This window comes from Panicum virgatum, chromosome 7N (genome assembly GCF_016808335.1).
Source record: "Panicum virgatum strain AP13 chromosome 7N, P.virgatum_v5, whole genome shotgun sequence".
NCBI lineage: Eukaryota > Viridiplantae > Streptophyta > Magnoliopsida > Poales > Poaceae > Panicum > Panicum virgatum.
Window position 1 is genome coordinate 16,618,808 of NC_053151.1, and position 25,521 is coordinate 16,644,328.

At 54.9% G+C, this 25,521-nt stretch overlaps 1 protein-coding gene across 9 annotated transcripts in view; it reads right to left on the reverse strand.

Annotated features, from left to right (window-relative positions):
* LOC120684040 (probable RNA-dependent RNA polymerase 3) overlaps nt 1-23,780 on the reverse strand; it is a 37,455-nt gene extending 13,675 nt beyond the window's left edge. The window contains exons 1-6 of one of the 9 annotated variants that reach the window (XM_039966134.1): nt 23,266-23,779; nt 21,869-22,394; nt 21,474-21,606; nt 20,641-20,724; nt 19,522-19,711; nt 4,381-4,597 (exon numbers count right to left, since the gene is read on the reverse strand). In XM_039966134.1, the coding sequence (XP_039822068.1) occupies nt 4,381-4,597; nt 19,522-19,711; nt 20,641-20,724; nt 21,474-21,606; nt 21,869-22,394; nt 23,266-23,572 (1,457 nt within the window). In that variant the 5' untranslated portion in view covers nt 23,573-23,779. Of the gene's footprint in view, nt 1-4,230; nt 4,598-4,774; nt 5,437-19,150; nt 19,712-20,640; nt 20,725-21,473; nt 21,607-21,868; nt 22,395-23,265 lie in introns of those variants that run through there. The other 8 variants (XM_039966133.1, XM_039966136.1, XM_039966132.1 and 5 more) reach the window with 8 other exon arrangements.
* Between the last annotated feature and the right edge of the window lie 1,741 nt (nt 23,781-25,521).

The window sequence follows — 25,521 nt, forward strand, 5'->3', positions numbered from 1 at the left end:
CCTCGGGTATTCCCCTGACCACAAGGGGTACCGATGCTTTGACCTCACCTCTCGCCGCGGTCTGATCTCCCGACACGTCGTCTTTGACGAGTCGGATTTCCCCTACTCTACCTCCTCTACACCTTCTCCTGACCACGAGCTAGCGTCTCTGTTTCCGACTGACCCGGTGGTTCAGCCACCGTTACCTGTCTGTCCTTTTCCTGCAGGTTTTCCCGGGACGCCGGCACCATTTTCGGTGATCCCCGATGCGCCGAGTGCGGCCCCCGGCCCTCCGGTCGTGCCGCGCACGGACCCGGTGTTTCCCGCTGCGCCATGCGCGGCCCCGGTGCCTTCACCTGCACCTGAGCGGTACGCTCAGCCGGTGCAGGTGTACCGGCGTCGCTCGGCGCCGAACCCGGCGCCGCAGCGGTACGCTGAGCCGGTAGAGGTGTACCGGCGTCGACACTGGCGCCGCCTCCTGCTCTGGAGGCTCCTGCGCCGCCTCCTGCTCCGGAGGCTCCTCCTCCGGCTCCCTCTCGAGACGAGCTGGAGGTGTACCAACCGCCGGTCATCCATCGGGATTCTCGGCATATCCATCCCATGGTGACTCGGCGGATGGCGTCCCAGGCCGCGACTCTCTCCGCCCCCGAGGGAGAGCCGCGGGTCTCTCCGGTACCCTCCTCTGTCCGCGACGCATTGGAGGATCCTCACTGGCGTCGCGCGATGGAAGAGGAGTACGCGACTCTTCTTGCCAACCAGACGTGGGACATCGTGCCGCGTCCGTCTGGTTGCAATGTGGTGACTGGCAAGTGGATCTGGACGCATAAGCGTCGAGCTGATGGCACACTGGAGCGCTACAAGGCTCGGTGGGTTCTCCGGGGGTTCACTCAGCGGCCTGGTGTGGACTATGATGAGACCTTCAGCCCGGTCGTGAAGCCCGCTACGGTGCGCACGGTCCTCTCGCTTGCGATCTCGCGCACTTGGCCTGTGCACCAGCTGGACGTGAAGAATGCGTTTCTTAACGGCACCTTGTCAGAGACTGTATACTGCTCTCAGCCAGCGGGATTTGTGGACTCGAGTCGTCCGGATATGGTCTGCCGGCTCAACAAATCTCTCTATGGACTGAAGCAGGCTCCTCGGACTTGATACTCTCGGTTCGCCACGTTCTTGATGACATTGGGGCTCACCGAGGCCAAGTTTGACACGTCTCTCTTTGTCTACCGCCGTGGGGATGAGACTGCCTATCTGCTGCTATACGTCGACGACATTGTGCTCACAGCCTCCAGTCAGCAGGTACTTCAGAGTGTCATCTCCTCTCTACAGCAAGAGTTCGCTATGAAGGATCTTGGTCAGCTCCACCACTTCTTGGGCGTCACTGTTGAGCCTCACCCGTGGTCTTCTCCTTCACCAGCGGCAGTACGCCCTCGATATCCTGGAGCGGGCTGGGATGACTGATTGCAAGCCCTGCTCCACTCCTGTCGACACTCAGGCGAAGCTGTCTGCTGATTTGGGTGATCCGGTGGCTGATCCTACTGCCTACCGAAGTCTGGCCGGCGCTTTGCAGTACCTCACCTTCACTAGGCCGGACCTCACCTACGCTGTTCAGCAGGTCTGCCTCCATATGCATGATCCTCGGGAGTCACACCTTGCTGCGCTGAAGCGTCTCCTCCGATACGTCCGTGGCACTGTGGACCTCGGCCTGGTACTTCACCGCTCGTCCTCTGCTGAGCTGGTGGTCTACACCGACGCTAACTGGGCTGGCTGCCCGGACACTCGTCGCTCCACTTCCGGCTACGCCGTCTTCCTGGGCGGCAACCTAGTCTCCTGGTCGTCCAAGCGGCAGCCGGTTGTCTCCCGCTCCAGTGCCGAGGCGGAGTACCGGGCTGTCGCTAACGGAGTGGCGGAGGCGTCCTGGCTACGACAGCTCTTGGCAGAGCTCCACAGCCCGCTCGCCAAGAGCACACTCGTCTACTGCAACAACGTCAGCGCTGTGTATCTCTCCACCAACCCCGTCCAGCATCAGCAGACGAAGCATGTGGAGATCGACCTACACTTCGTGCGCGACAGAGTCGCCATCGGCGATGTTCGGGTACTCTATGTACCGACTACCTCCCAGTTTGCTGACATCTTCACCAAAGGACTGCCCTCCTCGACCTTCTCGGAGTTCCGCTCCAGCCTCAACGTAGCCGGTGGCTAGTTGTGGCTGCGGGGGGTATTTGCCCTTTGTACTCTATTTGTACTCTCTTCTTGTCCAGTCTTGAACACCGCTACGTAGGTAGTTCAGACTGCGGGAGGGTGTTGGCTTTCTTGTTGTCCAGTCTTGAACACCGCTGCGCCGGTAGTTCAGACTGCGGGGGGGTGTTGGAGTATATTGAGCCCATGTATAGTGGCCCATTAAGAGGCCCATGTATAGTGGCCCATTAAGAGGCCCATGTATAGTGGCCCATTAAGAGGCCCATGTATAGGTCTATATATACCCACCCATCTAGGGTTTGAAGTAATACAAGGCAATTATTCTCTCCAATACTTTTGTTGTGGATGCTTGAGACTTTTGAACTCAGTTCTGCTGTATGCTCAGGAACCTGGGTATTCCTACTTAGGTGGTCTAGCTTGTATCAGGTTAGATCTACCTTAGGCTCTCCCCTTTTTCTCTTTCTGGGTGTATGCCAAACTCTCAGAATTTCCATTCTAAGTAATGGAAATGGGGGTTGCCTTGTGTCGAAAAAAATGATGAGGGTGCCAGGTGTCAAGGTCCTACGACATTCTCTACCCTCCTAACAGGGGGAAAATGTTATGGATCTAGATCAGGATGGCCCTAGACCTCTAGGGCGCGGCTTCGACGCCGTGGTGGCAGTGCCGCGCCTCAAGAGGCAAGACTTAACCCTAGATAGAGGATAACTGATATTCTCATTGCTTGGTTAAAATAGATACAATCCCATCCTTATATAGATGGGCTGACTTGACCCTTAAGAAACCAATCTCTAAATAACAAACCAATCTAATCTAATCTTTCCTAAACTAGATGTGTGCTACAGTACCGCGGGTACTGTTCACACCAGCCCCGGCTGGGCCATCCTGGGCCCAACACCCATGACATTACTCCCTCCTTTTTTTAGCAGCTCGTCCTCGAGCTGAAGCATACTCTTGGATGCAGCAACCACCCCTCCAAGTTCCCAAGGGAAACACACGGGCCTGTAGATCCCTTTCCACAAACACGTGCTTGCATGACAGCCATCTACTAACATCGCTGCACATGGCACAACTTGCATCGAGGCCATAGCGGAAGCAGTGGGGATGATGACGTTGCGGCCAAACCAGTTCATGGAGACGCCATGTGGGGTACGAACCGGCAACTGCGGCAGCGCGGTTCTCAACCGGCTACAGAGTCGAGCAGGGGCTGGATTAGCAACAACTAGGGCCTCGTGACAAGCAAGCTGATCCACGGAGACGCTGCCTTGAAGCTGCTGCTGTGCCGCCGCCGCGGAAAGTGGCAATGCCAGTGCTGCCCGTGCCTGTCGCCTGGCCAAGAGTCCGCGTGCTGCTGCTTGAAGCCGCAATGCCGCCATGTCTCGCCGCAAGTTCTCCTTCAACTTCAGGAGCAAGGCTTTGATCTTTGTGCAGTCTTCCAGCATGTTGGCGCACAAATCTTCCACCAATGATGATGGATCACCAGCAGCAGAATCCATGATCGAAACTGAAGCTAGCTGATACCAATTGTTATGGATCTAGATCAGGATGGCCCTAGACCTCTAGGGCGCGGCTTCGACGCCGTGGTGGCGGTGCCGCGCCTCAAGAGGCAAGACTTAACCCTAGATAGAGGATAACTGATATTCTCATTGCTTGGTTAAAATAGATACAATCCCATCCTTATATAGATGGGCTGACTTGACCCTTAAGAAACCAATCTCTAAATAACAAACCAATCTAATCTAATCTTTCCTAAACTAGATGTGCGCTACAGTACTGCGGGTACTGTTCACACCAGCCCCGGCTGGGCCATCCTGGGCCCAACACCCATGACAGAAAAAGATTTGGTTTGGTTTGCACATGAGACTACACATTAGAGAAATATGGAAACAGAAAAGGTCATCAATGTGCACAAATTTTATAAGCATCACCAAGTCTAATCAAACTTTGTGTTCTCATAACATATCACCTCTCAGATTGAACCCACGTCATTGTGATAGGGGTGTCAAATTCTGAAAGGCTCACGAATTGAGACCCAAATTCTGAAATCTCTCCCTATGGATATAGCAAAACTAGCAGATTTAATATCATGCGCCAACTTTATGTAAAAAAATCAAGTACCAACAAGGCATCAGCTATAAATTGGAATAGATGCCTAAAGGTATTCATTGATTACTTAAATACCATGCAATAAAAGTACATAAGATGGTTGACCTTGATACATATTTCGCCACAGTAGGAGCATTGTGTATGTGCATAAAGAGTCTGCGGGCCTGCTCCATTGTGTGGCCAGAGAGATGGTATGGCTGATCCCTTTCCCACCCAGACTCCATCCGAACAAAATAGCACCTAACAGAAGAGCTGCACTTTTTGTTCTTCTCTTTCTTCTTTTCCTCTTTTAGCTTCTCCTCCTTCCCTCCATCTTTGTGAACTGGTAAAATGGCAGATCAGCTCAGTCAAGACAAACCATAAGTCAACATGTGGGTACGTAACATGAGACGCCCCTTTTAGAAGATGGGAAAATGCTTAGCGCTCACGTACACAAAGCAGTCAATGCTAGCAAACTAGTGCATTGTCATCTTGTTATCTAACAGCCAAGAGTTTATCCAAAACTAAGGACCATCACCGAGAAATACTTATTCCTTGAAAACAGTACAATATCTTTTTAAAATAAAACTTGTAATTCTATTTCCTTACTATCCTGCACACGAAAATGGATAGGCTACACAGGCTAAGCCACACTTTAATCTTGTTTCAGTTAAGGTCAGGTGAGAAACACATCAAAACACCTAGGTCAGGTGAGAATTCCAAAGAAGATGAGGATAATGTATACTCCCTCTGATCCCAAATTTAAGTCCATTAGGACAACGACACAGTCTTCAATATTGTACTTTGACCAACAAATGTCTATAAGAATATATTATTTTAAATAGAAACAGATACGGCGTACATGTTATGAAAGTATGTTCCATAATGAATCTACTAATATTATCCTCATGTTATAAATCTATACATTTTAGCAACTAATAATCAAAGCTAAGAAAGTTTGACTGAGGACAAAGCCAAATGGACTTATAATCAGGATCAGAGGGAGTATATCAGAAGGCTGCAATTTAGGTGACATGATCGAAGTCATAGAAAAAGAACCTCGCCATGAGAAGAATGGATGTTACATGATATGATTTTGTTTACCATTAGTAGCTTAGTGCATATAGCTATATTGAATCCTCTGTGTTCCTAGGTCTTTATTAGCAGATCAAAATATAACTCCTGGTGTCGTGGTGCTGCAAACCACAGCCGGGTGGCGGAAGGCACCCGCCCTAGCCCAGAGGGTGTGTACTCGGGGGTTAGCTAGTCTTAGATCGATCTCACTCAAGAACACGATGAACACAGCAAGATTTAGAGTGGTTCGGGCCGCCGGAGCGTAATACCCTACGTCCACTGTGTGTTGTATTGCCTTCCCACGAGAGTGAGAAGGTGCGAGAGCTTGAGTCTGTCTGGATTGTGGAGATTCGCCTGTGCACAGCGGGCACCTCCCTTTTATATCTCAAGGGGGTGCGTACACGGCTGTTGGATCCCCGACAGGTGGGTCCAACGATGCAATATAAAATAACGGAGTGTTCATACATTATGGCGTTGCAGGCAAAGGAGATCTCTCTCTTGGATTCCCTCGCCTGCTCCCGGAGCCCTCCGTCCATCATGTCTTGGCGCTGTCTTGTCGAGACGGAGCCCGACGCAGCTAGTAGCATCGCCTGTCACGTAGCTGAGCGGCTGTGTAGGGAGCGGCGTAGGTGGCATGATGGAAAAGTGACGGGCCGTCGTATCCATTTAACGCGGCAGACGGGCTCTGCGCGGGCGCGGCTCAGGCGGCTGCACTGTGCTCCTTGGTAATACGCGGCGCGCAGCGGGGCCTGACAAAAGGCTGTCTTGTGTACCGCGGCGGCAGAGCACGCCTTGTCCATCGCATTAAATGCGGTAGGTGGGCGAGTCTTCCTGCGGAAGACTCGCGCACAATCCCACGTCTCCGGGACACGTGGCGGCTCCGGACCCCTACACGGTGAGGGGAGTCCGGACGGGCGCAGGAGGTCCCGAACCCCTCTGGGGGTCCGAGGCCTCGGCGGTCAGCTCGGAGCTTCCCTTTTGTGTAGACACGTGGCGTAACCGGACCCATCCTCAGGCGGGGAACGGTCCGGGGCCGTTGGCCTGGTGAGGGAAAAACCTGGCCTGTGGGGCCTGGCTACTCCATCTTTCCCGCGCAGCTACGGGTAACTACGCGGGTCCTGCCTTGCTGCAGTAAGAGTGGGTATCCCTGTTACAGGGTACCGACAGTGGCCCCCGGGCCCACCTTGGGAGAGGTACGAACCCACAGGTGGGGCCACTTCTGCGATTTGGCTCTGTATAGCTTGAAGCTCCTTTCCGCAGGGGTCTTGACCGGCTTTGACCACCCATTGGGTTGGTTGCTGCTTCATCACGTCGCAACGGATTACTGACTATGGGCCCCACGATCAGTGGCTCACCTAGTCACACGCGCGACGTTCGGCATTGCTGCGGCCGGAGTAAACGGATCATTTACCACCGGCGCAGCTCCCGAAAAGCTCGGCCACGCCTGCGATTAATGCGCGCACGTCAGCTCGGCTTTCGCCTTGCTTCACGCGCGCGGGCGACGGTTCGGATCCCGCCTTCTCGCACCCTCGTTGATTACCCACCCTCCCTGACATGTGGGCCTGGGCCCCCACGTCATGGACTGGGCGGCTAACTCCGGGTGCGGGCGTCGCTTGAGTTCCGGCGACGGTTCCGGGGCGCGCCGGTTGAGTCAGGCTTTATAACGGGGCATACCGCATTCCACGGTTGCTTTCCCGCATTCGTCTTCTTCCTCCAGCCTTTGCGCCCCTTTGCCTCCGAGCTTTCCTCGCCCTTCTCTCCCCCTTACACAGGCTCCTTCCTCACCCACCAAGAGATGGCATCCCTTGTTCATCCCCGTCGCTTCCAAACCGAGGGAGAGCTGAACACAGTGCGCCGCCTGCTTGGGTGGAGTGCTCAGGAGACCGGCTGGGGGGTGCGAGCAGGCTCGGTTCCCCTTGGCAACCTCCGCGCCGGGGAGTTCGTGCTATTCACCTCGCATGTCTCCGCCGGCGTGGGACTGCCGATTTCTTCATTCTTGCTGCTGCTGCTGGAAGACTTCGGCCTCCAACTTCAGCATCTGACGCCGCACTCCCTCCTCCTGACGTCCATCTTCGTGCACCTATGCGAGATGTTCGTAGGAGTTCGGCCCTGCGTCATCCTCTTCCGCTACTTCTTCATTCTGGTGAGGTCCGGAAGGAGCAGGGACGAAGTGGGAGGGTACTACTTCCAGATAAGGAGCGACCTACCGACTCCTTACATTCCCGGCCTTGCTGGCGGAAGGTGGGAGGAGTGGCGCAGGGATTGGGTGATCGCCACCACCGAAGCCAACGAGCGCCTTGCCCTGCCGATCGCGGGGCCCGCCTCCGACAAAGCATCCTGGAGGGCCAAGCCGTCGCTGCAGCCGGAGTTCAACTCCGTGCTGGACAAGATCAGGTCGCTGGCGGAGAGCGGCCTCACCTCATGGCACGTGCTCGGCGACTTCGTGAAGCGGCGGATCGCCCCCCTGAATCAGCGGCCACGACCGGCGTGGAGCTTCACCGGCCTCAACGATTGCAGCAGGACCCACCGCGGGGAGGGAAGCGATCTGACCCAGGAGGCCTTGGAGGTCCTGGTGCGGAACGTGACGGGAGACACCTTCATCCCGGAGAACCTGATCCTCCCGCAGGGCATAGTCCCCCTCTGCGAGGACTCCGCGAGGGTGGCGGTGCTGGCAACCCTGCCGACTCTGGACGACGGGGGACTGGCCCCACGCCAGACCGGAGGCGACGCGAACCGCGGGCTCCGGATCCCTGGCACGTCCGGGGACCAGGCTACGCTGGGCGCTGCGGGGTCCGGCGTCACAACGAAGGGGAAACAGGCCGCGGCTAGCAGCGCGGCCGCGGCCGGCTCCAGCCGGGCTCAGAGCAGCTCCGGTGCGTCGTCGGGGGACGCAGGCCGGCGGAGGCTACTCCGGGGCGACGGGACCCTGGTCTCGGAGCCCGCCGCGAAGCGCCAGAGGTCTTCTGAGGGCGCAGGCAAAGGTAGCTCCCGGGCTGCCGGCCCCCACGGGTCCTCTGGCGCAACTGGACCACCACCATCGCCGCCGAGGAATTCATCGCGCCGGCAGCAAGAGCAGCAGCAGCAGGAGCAGCCGCAAGAGCAGCGGCAGCAGGCACGCGGACGGCAGCAGCAACAACAGGTGCGACCCCGGGTTGCGCCCATGCCGCAGCCGCAGGAACAGCAGCAATGGGTGCAGGCCCGGGTTGCGCCTGCATCGCAGCTGCACGGGCAACAACAGCAATAGCAACAGCAGCAGCCACAAGAGAAGAGGCCCGGGCTCCGGGGACGCTGGGTACCCGGTACTGCTGGGTTAGTGTCATCCTGCTCTCCTTGCCTGCGCCGGTGTTCTGTTTGTTTGTTTTTTGTTGGTGGCTTTTCTGCTTTGCTACCAGGGCTTCCCGCCCCAGCGGTTCTTCTACCACCGTTGGCACATCAGCAGGTGCCCGGGCGGCGGCGACCACGGCATCGACAGCGACGGTGGCAGCAGGTGCGGGACCCTCAGGTACGGCGTCCTGCTGCTAACTCCGTGGCACATGATGCGATGCTGACTGTCATGCCATTTCCAGACTCTGCAGTGCTCAGTGCAGCAGCGGCGGCGGCGGTGGCGCCGGTGCTGGGTGCAGCCGCACCCGACACGGTGGTGGAGGTGCCAGTGCAGGGCGCAGCCGCTCCTGACGCATCGGTGGAGGGGGCACCCGATGCGGCCGCGTCCGCCACGGCGGCAGCGGGAGTGCCGGAGTTAGGCTCGGCTGCGCCCGACTCGGCGGCAGCGGGGGCGCCGGAGCTGGGCCCTGCCGTGCCCGACTCGGCGGCAGCGGGGGCGCCAGAGCTGGGTCCGGCTGCACCCGACTCGGCGGCAGCGGGGGCGCCGGAGCTGGGTCCGGCCGCGCCCGACTCGGCAGCAGCGGGGGCGCCGGAGCTGGGTCCGGCCGCGCCCGACTCGGCAGCAGCGGGGGCGCCGGAGCTGGGCTCGGCCGCTCCCGACTCGGCGGCATCGGGGGCGCCGGAGCTGAGCTCGGGCGCTCCCGACTCGGCAACAGCGGGGGCGCCGGAGCTGGGTCCGGCCGCGCCCGACTCGGCGGCGGCGGAGGCGCCGGAGACAAGTGCCGCAGCGGAAGCCCCTACCTCCAGCTCCGGTCCTGTTGCGGAGGAAGAGTTGGAGGTGGTGTTTGGCAGACGGCTCCTGCAGCTCCAATCCCCGGAGGAGGATGCGACTCCGCTTCCTCAGGTGCTGTTGCGAGTTCGGCGGTCGATCGAGGAGGCAACCTCCTCTGCCGAGGCGGCCTTCCGGCGGGAGTGGTCTGCACTGGAGAGCGAGCGCCAGCGTCTCTCCGACTGGCACACCCGCCTAGAAGCGCACACGAAGGCAGAAGCCTCCCGCGCTGCGGAAGCTCGTTCGAAGCTCAAGTCGGACCAAGAGGCCTACCGAGGCAGCCTTAAGAAGGTGTTTGACCGAGAGCTCGCAGTGTCGAACCGGGAGAAATCCTTGGCGCAGCGGGAGCAGGACTTCACCCTGGAGGTTGTTGGCTTCGCTGCTCAACGGTCCGACCTCGAGGCTCACCTCGCAGTTCAACAGTCCGAGCTGGAGACTCGCAGCGAGGACCTCGAGTTCCGGAGGCAGGAGCTCGACGTCTTCTCTGCGAGTCTGCAGGGATGGCGCGAGCAACTGCAGGAGAGAGCCAGCCAGCTGGCTGCCGACGAGGCGGATCTGGAGGAGGGCCGGAAGTCCCTCGCCAAGCGGGAGGCCCACGCCACCGGCATAGAGAAAGAGCTCGGGCGCCAGCGAGAGTCGCTCAAGAAGCTGAAGGCATATGCGGAGCAGAAGGAGGCCAAGCTGGAGGAGCGGTCCCGCGAGCTCGAGGAGAGATCCCGCGAGCTCGAGGAGAGGTCCCGCGAGGTGGAGGTGGCCAAGGCGGCCTTGGACACCCGGGTGCAGGAGGCTGTCCGGGAGGCGGTCCAGAAGCACCAGGAAGACCAGCGCGCTGGAGGCCAGCGGATCGCTGACTGGGCGGCCGAAGCGAGCCTCGCACTGGTGCCATTTGGAATGAGCCCGATCCAGGTGGCGGAGCCGCCAGCTTCGATAGCTGACGCCCTCCCAGTGTTGAGCTCTGCTTCGGATAGGCTCCAGCGCCTGGGGCCGGTCCTTACTGGACAGCTTGAAACCGAGGGCCGCGAGCTGATCCGGATGGTGGCGGAGCACATCCTGACCTGCCTCCGGAGCCACGACCCGGCCATCTCGCTGGCGCCCGTGGTCGATGGCCCTGTAGCAGAGACGGAGGCCGTCGCTCGGGACAGCGTGCGGGAGGTCGTTGACTTCGTCGCCGCCTACTTCAAGCGAGAGCCTGCGGACCCTTAGGCTGGGGATTGTATCTTTTTTCCTTTTGCATTATGTAACAAACATTGTATTAGTTGAAAGTTTTTGAAATAGAAGAAACTTCAACTTAGCTGTTTGTCGGTTGTTGATTTGCGATATGCAGCACCCCGGCGCCCTGGCCCCCTGGCGGATAGGTTCAGTTGTTTGGACCTGTCTGCCACGTGAGCCGTAGAAGATACTCCGGACCTCCTTGGGCATAGGTGTCACATAGTTTGTAAGACGAGCAAGCGTCTTGTTCCCTGCGTAGCATACAGAACTACAGAGAGAAGAATCAAATTTGCTTAAATGGTAGCAATGATACTGCAACCTAGCTGTTTGGCGCATGCAGAATCCATTCATGGTGTCTGGGACAAGGTGGATGCTCGGGCCCCCTGGGAGATAGACTCAGTTGTTTTGAGTCTGTCTACCATTGAAACCGGACCTTGGTCTGCATGAAGGCTTTGAAGCGGATGCCAGGACCCCCTGGTAGGTAGGCTCAATGGTTTGAGGCTGGCTACCACCCTAGAGGAGGCTGAACCTGTATACCACTTCAAATTCACAGCTTAGTAGCAGGCCCGCGGGACTCATCCCTGACCAGTGCCAGGCTGGTACAGGGTCCGGGGCTCAAGATGCACAGGTCCAGGTTGGTCAGTGCTTGTTACAGAGTGGTGGAGTGCGTAGGCTTAGGGTCGGAACCAAGCTAAGGCGCTACGCAGGGCTCCGGACCATTCCAGGAAACAGCACGATCTTTCCGGACCTGGCTTCACCGTCCCAGACCCTTCGCAGCAGTGGGTGAGGTCACTTTGCTGTGCTCGATCCTTTGAGATATAGTGCTGGACATGCCGTGTTGGACTTAGGAAGCCAGCTCTTGAGCTGGGGCGAGGTCCGGGCCCCCAATTACCCGGCTCCAGGTACTAGAGCACTCGTTACAGGGTGGTGGAGAGTGCAGGCTTTTGGGTACGGAACCAGCTAAGCGGCTACACTGGGCTCCGAACCACCCCAGGAAACAAGTACCCGCTCCCCAGAGTAGGTCTCTAGGGGTCCGGACCCCTCTCCAGCAGCAAGAGAGTCCGGACCTGTACGGTAGTCCTGCAGCTCAATGCAGATCTTAGTTGCAGCAACAAGAGTGGAGGTCCCGCGGGGGTTAGAAAAAAGCGAAAATTCCGAGAATCGAAATGCGTAATTTAACTTTGACACAAAGATAGAACTAGGAGAAATTCTTTCCTTTGCAATCTTGATGTACATGGCTTGCACGATGGATGTCAGAGGCCGGGTTTATGAGGTCGGACCTCTACCGCTCTGAGCCGCGCGTTAGCCGACGGTGCGATGGATGCCAGAGGTCGGGTTTACGAGGGTGGCCCTCAACCGCTCTGGGCCGCACGCTGACTCTATCTTATTACAAAGGAAAAGTTATTTCCCTGCTCTGCCTAGGTGTAAAACTTACGCAGATGCTCTATGTTCCACGGGTTGGGCAGCGGCACTCCGTCTTCTGTGGCGAGGCGAACGCATCCGGGCCGGCATACCTCCGTAACCTTGAAAGGCCCCTCCCAGCTGGGGGAGAGTTTGTGGAGCCCCGCTCGATTCAGGATCCGCCTGAGGACGAGGTCGCCAGCCCGGAGCTCCCTACTGTGCACGAACCGTTGATGATAGCGCCGGAGCGCCTGGTTGTAACGTGCATTTCGGATTGCTGCTCGCCACCTTCGCTCGTCAACGAAGTCCACGTCATCGCACCGCAGCTGCTCCTGCATGGATTCGTCAAAGGCCTGGACCCGTGGGGAGCCCAGGTGAATTTCTGGGGGAAGGCATGCTTCGGCCCCGTAGACCAGGAAGAACGGAGTCTCCCCGGTAGCTCGGCTGGGTGTGGTCCGGTTGCCCCATAGTACACTCGGAAGCTCGTCAACCCATTTGGCACCATGCTTTTTCAAGCAGTTGTAGGTGCGGGTCTTGAGTCCCCTAAGGATCTCTGCATTCGCTCTCTCAACCTGTCCATTGCTGCGGGGATGTGCCACGGACGCAAAGCATAGCTGGATGCCGATGTCCTCACAGTACTCTTGGAAGAGTCTGCTTTTGAATTGGGTCCCGTTGTCCGCGATGATGCGGTTTGGGACGCCAAATCTGCACACAATGGACCTGAGGAATGCGACTGCTGATTTCTTAGTAATATTCACCACAGGAGTAACTTCCGGCCACTTGGTGAACTTGTCGATGGCGACATAGAGGAACCGGTACCCGCCGACAGCCCGGGGGAAAGGCCCCAGGATATCCACACCCCACACAGCGAATGGCCATGAGGGTGGAATCATCTGCAGGACTTGAGCTGGGGTGTGTATTTGCTTTGCATGGAACTGGCATGCTTTGCAGGACCTTACCAGCTCAGCCGCATCCTGGAGTGCTGTTGGCCAGTAGAAGCCATGCCGAAAGGCCTTGCCAACAAGCGTGCGAGAGGAGGAATGACTTCCGCACTCGCCTCCATGGATCTCCGCGAGCAGTTCGCGGCCCTCTCCCTGGGAAATGCATCGCATGAGGATTCCGTTGGCGCCACGGCGGTAGAGATCCCCTTCTACCACCGCGTAGCGTTTAGCCAATCGGACTATGCGCTCAGCGGACACATCGTCATCAGGGAGGATGTTATCCTTCAGGTAGTCCCGGATCTCGGAGATCCATGCATCGGGAGCTCCCAAAGCAGGTAGGAGTGGCTCCGTGAGGACACCAGGTTCCTCATCAGAACACACAGCCCGGTTGGGCACCATAGGTGGAATGCTGCCGGGACCGCTAGCTTCGAGGTGCCAGCTTGATCCCCCTCACCCGGCTCGGCAGGCTGGGCGGTAGGTTTCAGCAGCCGTCTTTCAAAGACACCCTCGGGCACAGATGCCCAGGTAGATGCTCTCGCAGAGAGATCATCTGCTGCTGAGTTGTGCTCGCGGGGAACGTGTTGCAGTTCCAAGGCGTCGAAGTCCTTCTCGAGCTTCCTCACGTGAATGAGGTATGCCGCGAGCTGGGGATTGTTGCAGTTGCAATCCCCTCGGACCTGCTTGATGATCAGCTGGGAGTCCCCCTTCACCAGAAGCTGCCGGACCCCCAATGAGAGGGCTTGCGTCAGGCCGAAGATCAGAGCCTCGTATTCCGTCATGTTGTTAGTGGCCTTGAACTCAAGGTGCACCATGTACTTCAGCTGATCTCCGTTTGGGTCGATGAGGACCACACCAGCCCCGGACCACTTCTCGCGGCCGGACCCATCAAAGAAGAGTGTCCAGTGAGGCTCGGTGAAGACTGGTGTCCTGATTTCCGGCTCCGGGGGTCCAGCATTTATGACCGGACCCCCAGGGTTGCTTGGGGAAGGAGTCCACTCCGCTATGAAATCAGCCAGGATCTGGCTCTTGACCGCGTGGCGTGGCTGGAAATCCAGTTGGAATTCCGCCAGCTCTGCTGCCCACTTGGCGATATTGCCTGTGGCGTTGGAGTTGTGTAGGATCGCTCTTAATGGGTAAGAGGTCACTACAACAACTCGGTGTGCTTGAAAGTAGTGGCGCAGTTTCCTGGACGCAATAAGTATTGCATAGATAAGCTTATGCGTCTCAAGATACCTGGCCTTTGCCTCGTGGAGGACTTCACTGACGTAGTAGACTGGCTTTTGGACGGTCCGGACCCTAGTTCCTGGGTCCGGCTCGCCCTTGTCCATCACATCTGTCCCTTGGGCCCCCAGTGGTTCTGGGTTCCCACTGGGATGAGGCTCCTCCGGACCTGCCTGTGCAGGGCCCGGACCTTCAAGCTGGGGTGAGGCTGACGGGCCCCCGTGTCCGGGGTCCGGCTCACCATCCTTGGCCAAGGGGTCCATGGTGCTCCCCTGGGGAGTTTGCTCCATCCTTTCGGCGACCAGCACCATGCTGACCGCCTCCGCAGATGCAGCAAGATACAGAAACAACGGCTCACCGGGTTCTGGAGCCACCAGTACTGGCAGCGAGGTGAGGTGCTGCTTCAGCTCCTGGAAGGCTTGTTCAGCCTCTTCGGTCCATGAAAATGGACCGGACCTCCTCAACAGCTTGAAGAAGGGAAGGGCCCTCTCAGCCAGCCTCGATATGAAGCGGCTAAGAGGAGCGAGAGATCCAGTAAGCTTCTGGACGTCCTTGATACGGCCAGGAGGCCTCATTGCTTCGATCGCCTTGATCTTGGCTGGGTTTGCCTCAATGCCTCGATGTGAGACCAGGAAACCCAGCAGCTTCCCTGCTGAGACGCCGAAGATGCACTTCTCTGGGTTCAGCTTTGTGCGCGTGGCGCGAAGACGGTCGAAGACGAGGGACAGGTCCTCCACTAGTGTTGACCCTACCTTAGTCTTGACCACAATGTCATCGACATAAACCTCAACAATATTTCTAATTAGATTACAGAAGGTTTTGTTCATAGCTCGTACAAACGTGGGTAAGGCATTCCTTAGACCATACGGCATGACAATGTAGCAATAAAGCCCATCTACTGTTACAAAGACAGTATGCTTCCTATCCTCTCTAGACATCTGAATCTGGTGGAAACCAGAGTATGCATCTAGTTAAGACAAAAGTTCACACCCGGAGGTGGAGTCCACGATCTGATCGATACGCGGAAGAGGATAGGGGTCTCTTGGACATGCCTTGTTGAGGCTGGTGTAGTCGATGCACATCCGGAGCTTCCCGTTGGCCTTTGGGACGACGACCGGATTGGCCAACCACTCGGGATGGTGGACCTCCTCGATGAAGCCGGCGTGTAGGAGCTTGTGGACTTCTTCGCGGATGAAGTTCTGCCACTCCACGGACTGCTTCCGAGGCTTCTGGCGCACCGGCGTGGCGTCAGGGTAGATCCTCAGATTGTGCTCGATCACTTCCCTGGGGATCCCGGGCATCTGTGACGGTTCCCAGGCGAACACGTCGACATTTGCCCGGAGGAAAGCGATGAGCGCGTCTTCCTATTTCTCCTCCAGGTTTCCCGCGATGCGGGTGGTCCTGGTGGAGTCTGTTCCAATCTGTACCGACTTCACGGGAACTTGGTCCGGGTCAGATGGTTGGACCTTGGGAGCCTTTGCAGGCGCCCTGGGTTGCGAGGTGGACGGATCCTCCTCGGAGCGTGCAGCCTCTGCCGCCAGAGTATGCAGTCTCTCAACTGCAGCGACGGCAGCGGTGCGGTCACCCTGCACGGTGAGGACTCCGGCAGGGGAAGGCATCTTCAGGACCAAATACCCGTAGTGGGCAATGGCCATGAAGCGGTAGAGTGCCGGTCGGCCAATGATGGCGTTAAACGGGAGGTTCACCTCCGCAACATCGAACATGACGCTCTCTGTGCGGAAGTTCTCCTCGGTCCCGAACGTAACCGGCAATGTGATGCTCCCCAGGGGGAACACCGGGTGTGGGCCCACTCCGGAGAATGGGCGAGAGGGAGTCAGCTTGGACTCTGAGATCTGCAGCTGCTTAAATGCTGCATAACTGATGACGTTGAGACCAGCCCCACCGTCAATCAGCACGTGGTAGAGCCTCACGTTGGATATGACAGGAGCGGTGACTAAAGGTAGCACACCAGCTCCGGCCATATTCTCCGGGCAGTCGGATGGCCCGAAAGAGATGGTGGTGTTCATCCACCTCTGGTGCGGCGCCGCCCTCGGGACCCCCGGCTTCACCGAAAGGACCTCCCGGCGAAGGGTCTTCACGTCCCGCCGGGAGACAAGCTCCCAGCTCCCGCCATACATTACGTACAGCTTCTTGCGGCGGTCGCCGTTGTTGGAATCGGAGTCGTCGTTGTGATAGACGCCCTTTAGCTCTCGGGCGGGGGATTGGTACCCCAGCTCCTTCTCCCCGGCCGCGGCCCCACTGTCAGAGGCCTTCTCCTTGCCGGCCCGCTGGCGAGGAGGGGGTGAGCCATCCTTAGAGGACTGCTCACGCCGCCCACTGACCCGTTTCGCGAGCTTTTGGATCTCGCGGCAGTCAGCGGCGTTGTGGCGAGCGGTGGGATGCACTGGGCATGAACCTCCGCTTCCACCTTGCGGGCGAGGGCGTTTGCCGTGTGTATTCTGGCCCCCAGCCGCTGCAGCCGCAGCCGGCGCCGCTGCTGGCGCTGCTGCTGCAACGACTGGTCCGCCGGAATGCGGCTCCCCGCGACCCCGGTTCTTCTTCTTCTTCTTGCCACCGCCCTGAGCGGTAGCACTAGAGCCACCAGCTTTGGTGTCTCCATCTTGGGGGGCTGAGTGCCATGCACGGCCCTCAGCGGCCCTGGCACACTTGTCTGCCAGGGAGAAAAGCGTAGTGACGCTTTCCACCTCATGCGTCGCCAGCTTCTCGAGCATCTTCTCATCACGCACCCCTGGCGGAAAGCAGTAATAATAGATGCATCTGAGATACGAGGAATGGTACCCCGTACCTTGGTGAAGCGCGAGATGAAAGCCCGAAGCGTTTCCCCGGGTTTTTGCCTCACGGCGTGAAGGTGTGCCTCCACACCATGCTGCTGGTAGGCGCTGGCGAAGTTCGCTGTGAACCTCGCACAGAGCTCTTCCCAGGACTGGATCGTCCCGGGTGTGAGATTCATGAGCCAGGTCCGGGCTGGCCCAGACAAGGCTACATGAAAGTAGCTTGCCATGACGGCGCCGTTGCCACCAGCCGCTGTGATGGCAGTAACGTACACCTACAGGAATTCCGACGGGTTAGTAGTACCGTCGTACTTTTCCGGCAGGTGGGGGCGGAACTTGGGTGGCCACGCCACGGCGCGGAGTTGCTCCGCAAGCGCAGCACAGCCCACCCCGGCCACCGGTGCGCCCGACTGAATCCGGGCGTTCACCGGAGGCCTGGGTGCCGCCGCGTCCAGATCAGCATTGAGGTTGCGTCCCTCAAAGTTGAGACGGCGCTCTCGCGCCCTCTCGACAGCGATGCGGGCATCCTCCCCCGCGCGCCGGCGGTTGAGCTCCGCCCGCAAGTCTTCTGTTCGTGCACCCCTCACGGTAGGGGAGCGCACAGATGCCGATGCACCGCCCTGACGCTGGTGGTAAGGTACCACCGCGTTGCCAGGCGGAGGTCGTTGCCCAGTCTTTGCAAAACTGGGGGAGGCCTGAGCCAGATGGAGGAGACGATCGACGTCGTCCCGCCACTGCCTCAGGGCGTCTGGCGAGGCTGCCTCAGCCGGGGGGTTGCGAAGCAATTCCCTAGCCGCTGCCAGCGCTCCGCCGCTCGCAGCCTGTGAGGGGACCCTTGACGGGCGCCCTGACTCTTGCCGGCGGGCGGCGCGCGCCACCGCCAACGGTGCCTGCTCCACAGGCACAGTTGCCCCTGGAGCAGGAACGCGAGAGGCATGTGGCGTGGAGGACGCCACCCCCTCCGTCATCTCCACGTCGTCTACGCGAACCATGGGGACGAAGAAGATGATGAAATGCGACCAGCTAGTGTCCCCTACCTGGCGCGCCAAATGTCGTGGTGCTGCAAACCACAGCCGGGTGGCGGAAGGCACCCGCCCTAGCCCAGAGGGTGTGTACTCGGGGGTTAGCTAGTCTTAGATCGATCTCACTCAAGAACACGATGAACACAGCAAGATTTAGAGTGGTTCGGGCCGCCGGAGCGTAATACCCTACGTCCACTGTGTGTTGTATTGCCTTCCCACGAGAGTGAGAAGGTGCGAGAGCTTGAGTCTGTCTGGATTGTGGAGATTCGCCTGTGCACAGCGGGCACCTCCCTTTTATATCTCAAGGGGGTGCGTACACGGCTGTTGGATCCCCGACAGGTGGGTCCAACGATGCAATATAAAATAACGGAGTGTTCATACATTATGGCGTTGCAGGCAAAGGAGATCTCTCTCTTGGATTCCCTCGCCTGCTCCCGGAGCCCTCCGTTCATCATGTCTTGGCGCTGTCTTGTCGAGACGGAGCCCGACGCAGCTAGTAGCATCGCCTGTCACGTAGCTGAGCGGCTGTGTAGGGAGCGGCGTAGGTGGCATGATGGAAAAGTGACGGGCCGTCGTATCCATTTAACGCGGCAGACGGGCTCTGCGCGGGCGCGGCTCAGGCGGCTGCACTGTGCTCCTTGGTAATACGCGGCGCGCAGCGGGGCCTGACAAAAGGCTGTCTTGTGTACCGCGGCGGCAGAGCACGCCTTGTCCATCGCATTAAATGCGGTAGGTGGGCGAGTCTTCCTGCGGAAGACTCGCGCACAATCCCACGTCTCCGGGACACGTGGCGGCTCCGGACCCCTACACGGTGAGGGGAGTCCGGACGGGCGCAGGAGGTCCCGAACCCCTCTGGGGGTCCGAGGCCTCGGCGGTCAGCTCGGAGCTTCCCTTTTGTGTAGACACGTGGCGTAACCGGACCCATCCTCAGGCGGGGAACGGTCCGGGGCCGTTGGCCTGGTGATGGAAAAACCTGGCCTGTGGGGCCTGGCTACTCCATCTTTCCCGCGCAGCTACGGGTAACTACGCGGGTCCTGCCTTGCTGCAGTAAGAGTGGGTATCCCTGTTACAGGGTACCGACACCTGGCAAGGCTCCAGTATAGACTAAATGGAAGAGCTATAACAGACTCAAGGTTGACTAGTTTCTACATGCTGACAGGATTTATAATCCCTAGTTCCCCACCAGCATAAACCATCTAACATGATATCTAGATATTCCCAACAAATGTAATCAGTGAACAGTGGTCTAGACAAGTTTTAAATGCAATAGTTCTAGCTAATTTTTCCCTCAAGCATAGTGTGTTTCTGGAATAGCTCATTTAGCAAAGCTGTGAATTGACTTCACTGTGCACGCAATTGTGGAGATTAAAACTATCAGTAGCAATTGATCTTTGCCTTGTAAATTGATCTATAGTTCTATACCAGTATTGCAGTACAAGAAAAACAAAACTAACTGAAATAGTGATATCGACGCAAGCCCAAAAGGATACCATCATTAGCGAGCTGGCTGTAAAATGTGCAGTAGATACCGAACTTGTCGATTTTATTTACAAGATCAGGTATATCTGCAAACTTCACAATAAGAACATTGTCATCACCAACAATTTTCTGCAGATGAGTCCTTGTATTCTCCACATATGGACCCTGAATCCAATAAAATAATGTAAATTATAAGCAGATTTGGATACATCTCCTCAATGCATTGTAGAAAACATGAAAGAAAACCTAAAGAAGAAAAATGATATTGCCAGTTGTATCTGATTGCAATAACCAAGGATTAAGCCTTTTCCAAACAGTACGCAGAGAAAGTGCACTTGACATTATGACATTTTTCAACAGAAATGTTAGATCAGGAGTATACCACAATATTCAGACATCAGACAAGATAGGATACACAAATGTAACCCCTCCAATGTTCCTTACAGTGCACTATTGGGATGAGCAAAGAGATGTTATGACAGTAGAAATTTATCTCACTAACTCAAATCACACATACGTCAATATTGTGTACAGCTCCATAGGGAGATATGGATGCAGTTTCAAGCCAGGTTTCCCTTTTGTGAAAGGTGTATGGTGTATTGTTCAAGAAAAAAAAAATTAGAAAAATAACATGCAGAAAATCATTATCAAATTCATGAGCTGCATGACAAGCCAAAAAGAAAAGGCATACATGACAAGCACATGAATAGACCATGTAAACTACTACTCTTTTTTGGTGTCAACGATGCTACAATGAAATTTTCTGTGTGCCTGCAAAGTTAGATGTATGAAGTCGATGATATTTAGGCATTTTTTTTAGAAGTACAACATGTATTGGATAGAGAAACAGGATTGCTAACAGGGCTGCAGGTCAGGTATGCATTAAAAAGGGCACGCGCAGTGCTGAAAGCTATGATACAAGATGCGGTCAGGGGAAGGGAAATTTTTGCAGTCTTAACCTTGCTTAGGGAAGGCATGCATAGAAGCCAAAAGAAATCTACAAACTGAGGATAGGAGGGAAAAACTGAAATACATTCAGGATAAAGGACTTCCACAGGGAGGCATTAGTAGAAAAGAATAAGAAACTCACAAACCTTAAAGATATAAGCTATGGTATCATCCCGTTTCTCGACATTACAGTGGTACAGTCTTGTCTTGTTCGGGTCCCAATCAAGATTCTGCAGTACCAGTTGAAAAAGTTTCTTGAGTTATCTGCTAGCATGTTAAGGGAATAACAAACTAACAGCAAGTATAAGAAATATACTGAATTTATCCAAATGATGACTAGACTAGCTTTCTTTGCTAGGCATCAATGCTAACACTGCATGAGTCTTTAAAGAATTCTTGGAGACTTACAAACTGCCATACTACTTTCGAGTTTGGCACTACTAATATTGCAAAAACGTTATTGATTCTACTCAAAATAAATAAACAATTACTGAATTCTTTTGTTAGCCATGAATGCCAAAAAACGTGATGTAAACTTTCTAGAAGATACTAAGGTAGCATTTTTTTAATTAATAGGCAGAAAAATTTTTTCTCGAACCCGCAGGATTAATAGGCAGAAATAGTGTGGCATGATCGTACAAACTGTCATATTAATGTTTTCTTGTATACTGGAATTTAATTTAATTTAATTAATTAAATACAAAAAAATAAAAGAACTTTTGTTTTCATTTAAAAATATTGGATAACTATGCAAAAAATGTGCATGCAACAGTTTCTTGTTGAAAACAGGTCCAGCATGGCTGCATATGTCAATCCATTTACAGATAATTAAGATCGCGGCACTTGAGCATCTCTAAGAAATTGAAAAAATGGATATGTATGTGTACAGTTGCAGCAATCAACTAGCATGATTGAAAATATCAACTAGCATGATCGAAAATAATGATTAATGCAACAATAAGTTCAAGTGTGATGTGACCTTTCTTCTATCTGAAGCTAGTACATAGTTCTTTCCAAATTTGTTCCAGATTTCTGATTCGAAGCAATCCATGGGCAGTGACTTCAAATACCTTATATAATTTACATCCTCTAGTACTTCTTCTATCTTCTTGCTATAAGAGTAAGGAGGCAACATTGATTAGAGACAAACACAGATAGTAAAATAATAGAGCAAAAGGTGACACCGTTAAGAAACGGATACTCTGTAAAAAAAAGTAAGTTATGGTAGCAATTATGCTCAATTGGTCTTTTGGGGGTCCATTACTCCATTAGATAACGGATTAGTCATAGGACCCTTTTTTCCTGAAGTTAAAACCAGTAAGCTATTTGTTCTAATATGCAGGTGAGGAAAAACATAAATCCAATAAGACTTACTCTGCTAGGTACACGCGTATGAGGAAAAATCGATCAAACTCTAACTCCCCCAGTGCAAACATTTGAGGGCTTGCTATTGCCCTCAAAGAATTCCAAGAGGCAACAGAAGGTGGTGTCCTGATCCCTATCCTTCCTGATAGGCCATCCATTTGCTGAATACGCGTTGTAATATCCCAAACAGGGCTTGGGGTGAGAACCCGGGAAGGACTATCAGGCATCTGATACTCAATACACCCAGCCCCCATTCCTCCAGGATTTGCTATTGGAGAAGCCACTGCTGAAAAAGGGTACTGATTCTGCAAGCAAGGAGAGTTCGAACCCGGTGGGCTCTCAACCTCCATTTCGACTATTTCTGGAACAGTACAAGCATTTGTCCTGGCGGGGCTCTGGCGGACAGAGCTCATAGGCACGATCCTTGCCTGGTTCGAAAGACCAAAGGCCATCACACCATCAGGGCTCTGAACCTCCATTTGGATGTCATCTTGGTAGAATGGTCCTGATATGGAATCCTCCGTTTGATAAATGGCTTCATGGTTAGGAAGAAGATCAGCAATACGATGCAAAATGTGCCGTTAAGCAACAAGAGCAAACGCGACCAAAATTATGTCTCACAATCAGATACTATCATATGAATGTAACATAGTTTGAAAAATATGAGTAAAATAGTTTGATTAAGACTTTTTTTATTACTGAACTTCCATACTCAACAGAACTCAAGATAATCAATCGTGAAATGAGAAGGATTGAGTCTGACCAAAAAATAAACTATCAACCTCCAGTTGAATTAATTTAACTAATTATCTTTTATTCTAACAAAAATAATTAACCTTTAACCAAATAAGCTATGCCAATGAAAAGATTGGTAGTTTTGGGGGTAGTTATGAAATTCTCTCCTTCACGTCAGATTTGAATAACAAAAAAAAGATTTTTTTTTCAAGAAAGTGAACTTAAGGTAATTTGTTACTTATAGCATTATATTTCCTTTACCTAAAAGAAAGAACTAAACCTATAAAAAAGAAAAGTACGATTTTTTCCGAATCCATTCTATCCAACGAACTCAGATACTGAAAGGTTAGGTATATGAAGAAATGCAATTTCTACAAGTGATCGAACATCAGAATAATGTAGGCTATCAGATATTCCGAAAGGGAACTCGAATATTATGGGAACAGAGAAAAAAATTGAGACTTTCCCAAACTAGTGGAGACATGTCGAAAACATTGTGAAGTTATCAGGGGAAAATGCAGAGAAAACTAGCAACGGGATTTGTCTAAAATTAGAAGTGTATGTCCAGAGAAATTCGAAAATAGAAGGAAAACGAAACCGTCCAACAAACGCAGTGGGGAAAACAAAACACCGGCAGTGTCGAGGGAGGGAGAATGGAATTAGAAAAGCACCCTGCGGGGAGGCGCGGAAGGGGCCGGAGCTGCACGCGGCGCTCTCGGCGGTGGGGACCCCCTCGGCGTTGCGCTGCATGGCCTCCTGCTTGGCGAGCCACTTGATGAAGGCGGACAGGTTCCGCACCCGGGCGCCGGTCTCCGCGACCTTCCGGAGCACCCTGGCCGCCGCGGCGTCGCCGAGCTCCGCGAGCTGGCCGCGCGCCCACTGGTCGGCGGACTGGTCCAGCTGCGCCTCGAGGCGCGTGAGCTCCGCCGACACCGACGCGGCCGCCGGGAGCGGCGGGGGACCCGGCGAGGGCTGCATTCCGAGCCGGGGCGGGCCGGGAGGGTTTAGGGTTTAGGGTAGGGCGGCCGGCTTTCGCGGCGGGGGCTGGCCGTGTCGCGGCAGAGCGGGAGACGGAGGAGCGAGGTGGCTCGCGAGGGAAGCCTCCTGTTGTCGGGGAGCGGCTGCGGGCGCGGCGCGGCGTGGCTTCTTTGGTCAAGCGCGACGGGCGCGGCGCGACCGCGCGAGGAGGGGTACAAGCAGGGTTTCACTTCCCGTCCGCTATCCGCCGGAAACCGAAAAAATTTCCCGTTCCCGGAACTATCCGGGATTGGAAACCGCCAGAATTTCCCAAAAAATTTCGCCCAAATTTAAATTTTTTTTAAAAAAATTGTATGAACGGTAACCGCTGCATCCCGAGCGGGAATCGTCGTTTCCCGGCCGGTTTCCGTTGATTTTGACCGGGAAATGCCGTCGGGCGAGGAGAAAATTAAAAATTTTGGCAACATTTCCCCGTAATTTTGTAAATAGCATTGCACAAAGTATATATCAAGCATTTATGTATCATTGACAGGGAGATAAACATATAAATAGAAGTTCATATACATATAAATGTTGTGTTCGCATGAGTAGTCCATAAATCACAACAATAGTCCATCCAAACTTCATATCCATAGTCCATACAAATCATCAAATACACATCATGTTATTTGTATGTATCATGCGGAATAATGTGTACTATGGAGCATGGACTTTGGTTATGTATTTGATGATTTGTATGAACTAGTGTGTATGAACTTCTATTTATATACATTATCTCTGTGTCAATGATATACAATTGCTCGATGTATATATGTGTGTGACATGTATATATGTATCTTATATATGTTTGTGCCATGTCATGTATTCAATTTGCACTGAAATGCTGCCAAAATTTTCATTGTTCGTACTAACTATGCAATGCTATGTCCATTATATACATTAAAACATTATATATGTCTTCAAAATATCTTACGACATGTCAATTGTTCAAATGGAGTCATTTCTTTGTAAAATTTGGCTTCACTGCACCTGTTTTTCTTGAATTCCCGGTCGTTGTGATCGGTTTCCCGGTCAGAAAACACCGGTTCCCGGTCGGGAAAACCGGTTTCCCAATTTTTGAATTTGAAGTGCCATCCCGTCCGGTTTCTGGCGGTTTTCACCGGGAACCGGCCGGTTTCCCGTTCCCGGACTCAGGCGGGAAAGCACTTCCCGACGGAAAGGTAAACCCTGGGTACAAGTACAAGTGCGCGCGACACGGCAGAGGCACAGAGCAGAGCCGAGCTGCAGGGAGGCCGCGTGGCGGGAGGTTTTGGCTGATTCGGAGCTTGCCAGTGGGTAGGCCAGGGAGTGAGGGAGGGAGACTGGGCCAGCATCGATGAGGCGACTAGACGAGTCATCGGCGCCGCTGCACTGCACTCAGCTTTGGGTTAGACTGACACCAACAAATGTAGTGTAAAATGGGAAGGCATTCCCAAATTTGCCTCATCTATAGTTGAAGAACGGCGTTGGCAAAAATATCGATCTCCAACAGAGACCACGCAAATTCCAGCTCGCGGGGAGAGGGTGAGGCCCGCCCGCTCGAGCTCCGCCCCGGATCCAGCGAGCTGCGCGGGCGGCGTGCTCTTCCACCTCCTCGACTGGCACCGCCGCCTCGCGCGCAAGCGCAGGTTCTTCTCCCTGCGCCGGCTGCTCCCCTCCTCGCTCCGCTCCTCCCCGCGCAGGCTTCCGTGCCCGGGGCCCCCGGCCGCCCCGCCGCCTCCCCCAGCGCTCCACCCGCCGGCCGCCGCGGCCGATGGAGCCGCCCTAGGCGTCGTCGCGCGCCTCATGGCCCTCGAGTCCTGGCCCGCCGCCGCGGCGCCCCCGAGGCCGCCGAAGCAGAGGAAGGTGGAGGCGTCGCGCTCGGACGGCAACGACTCCGCGGTGATGCTGGTGCTGCCGACGCCTACTAG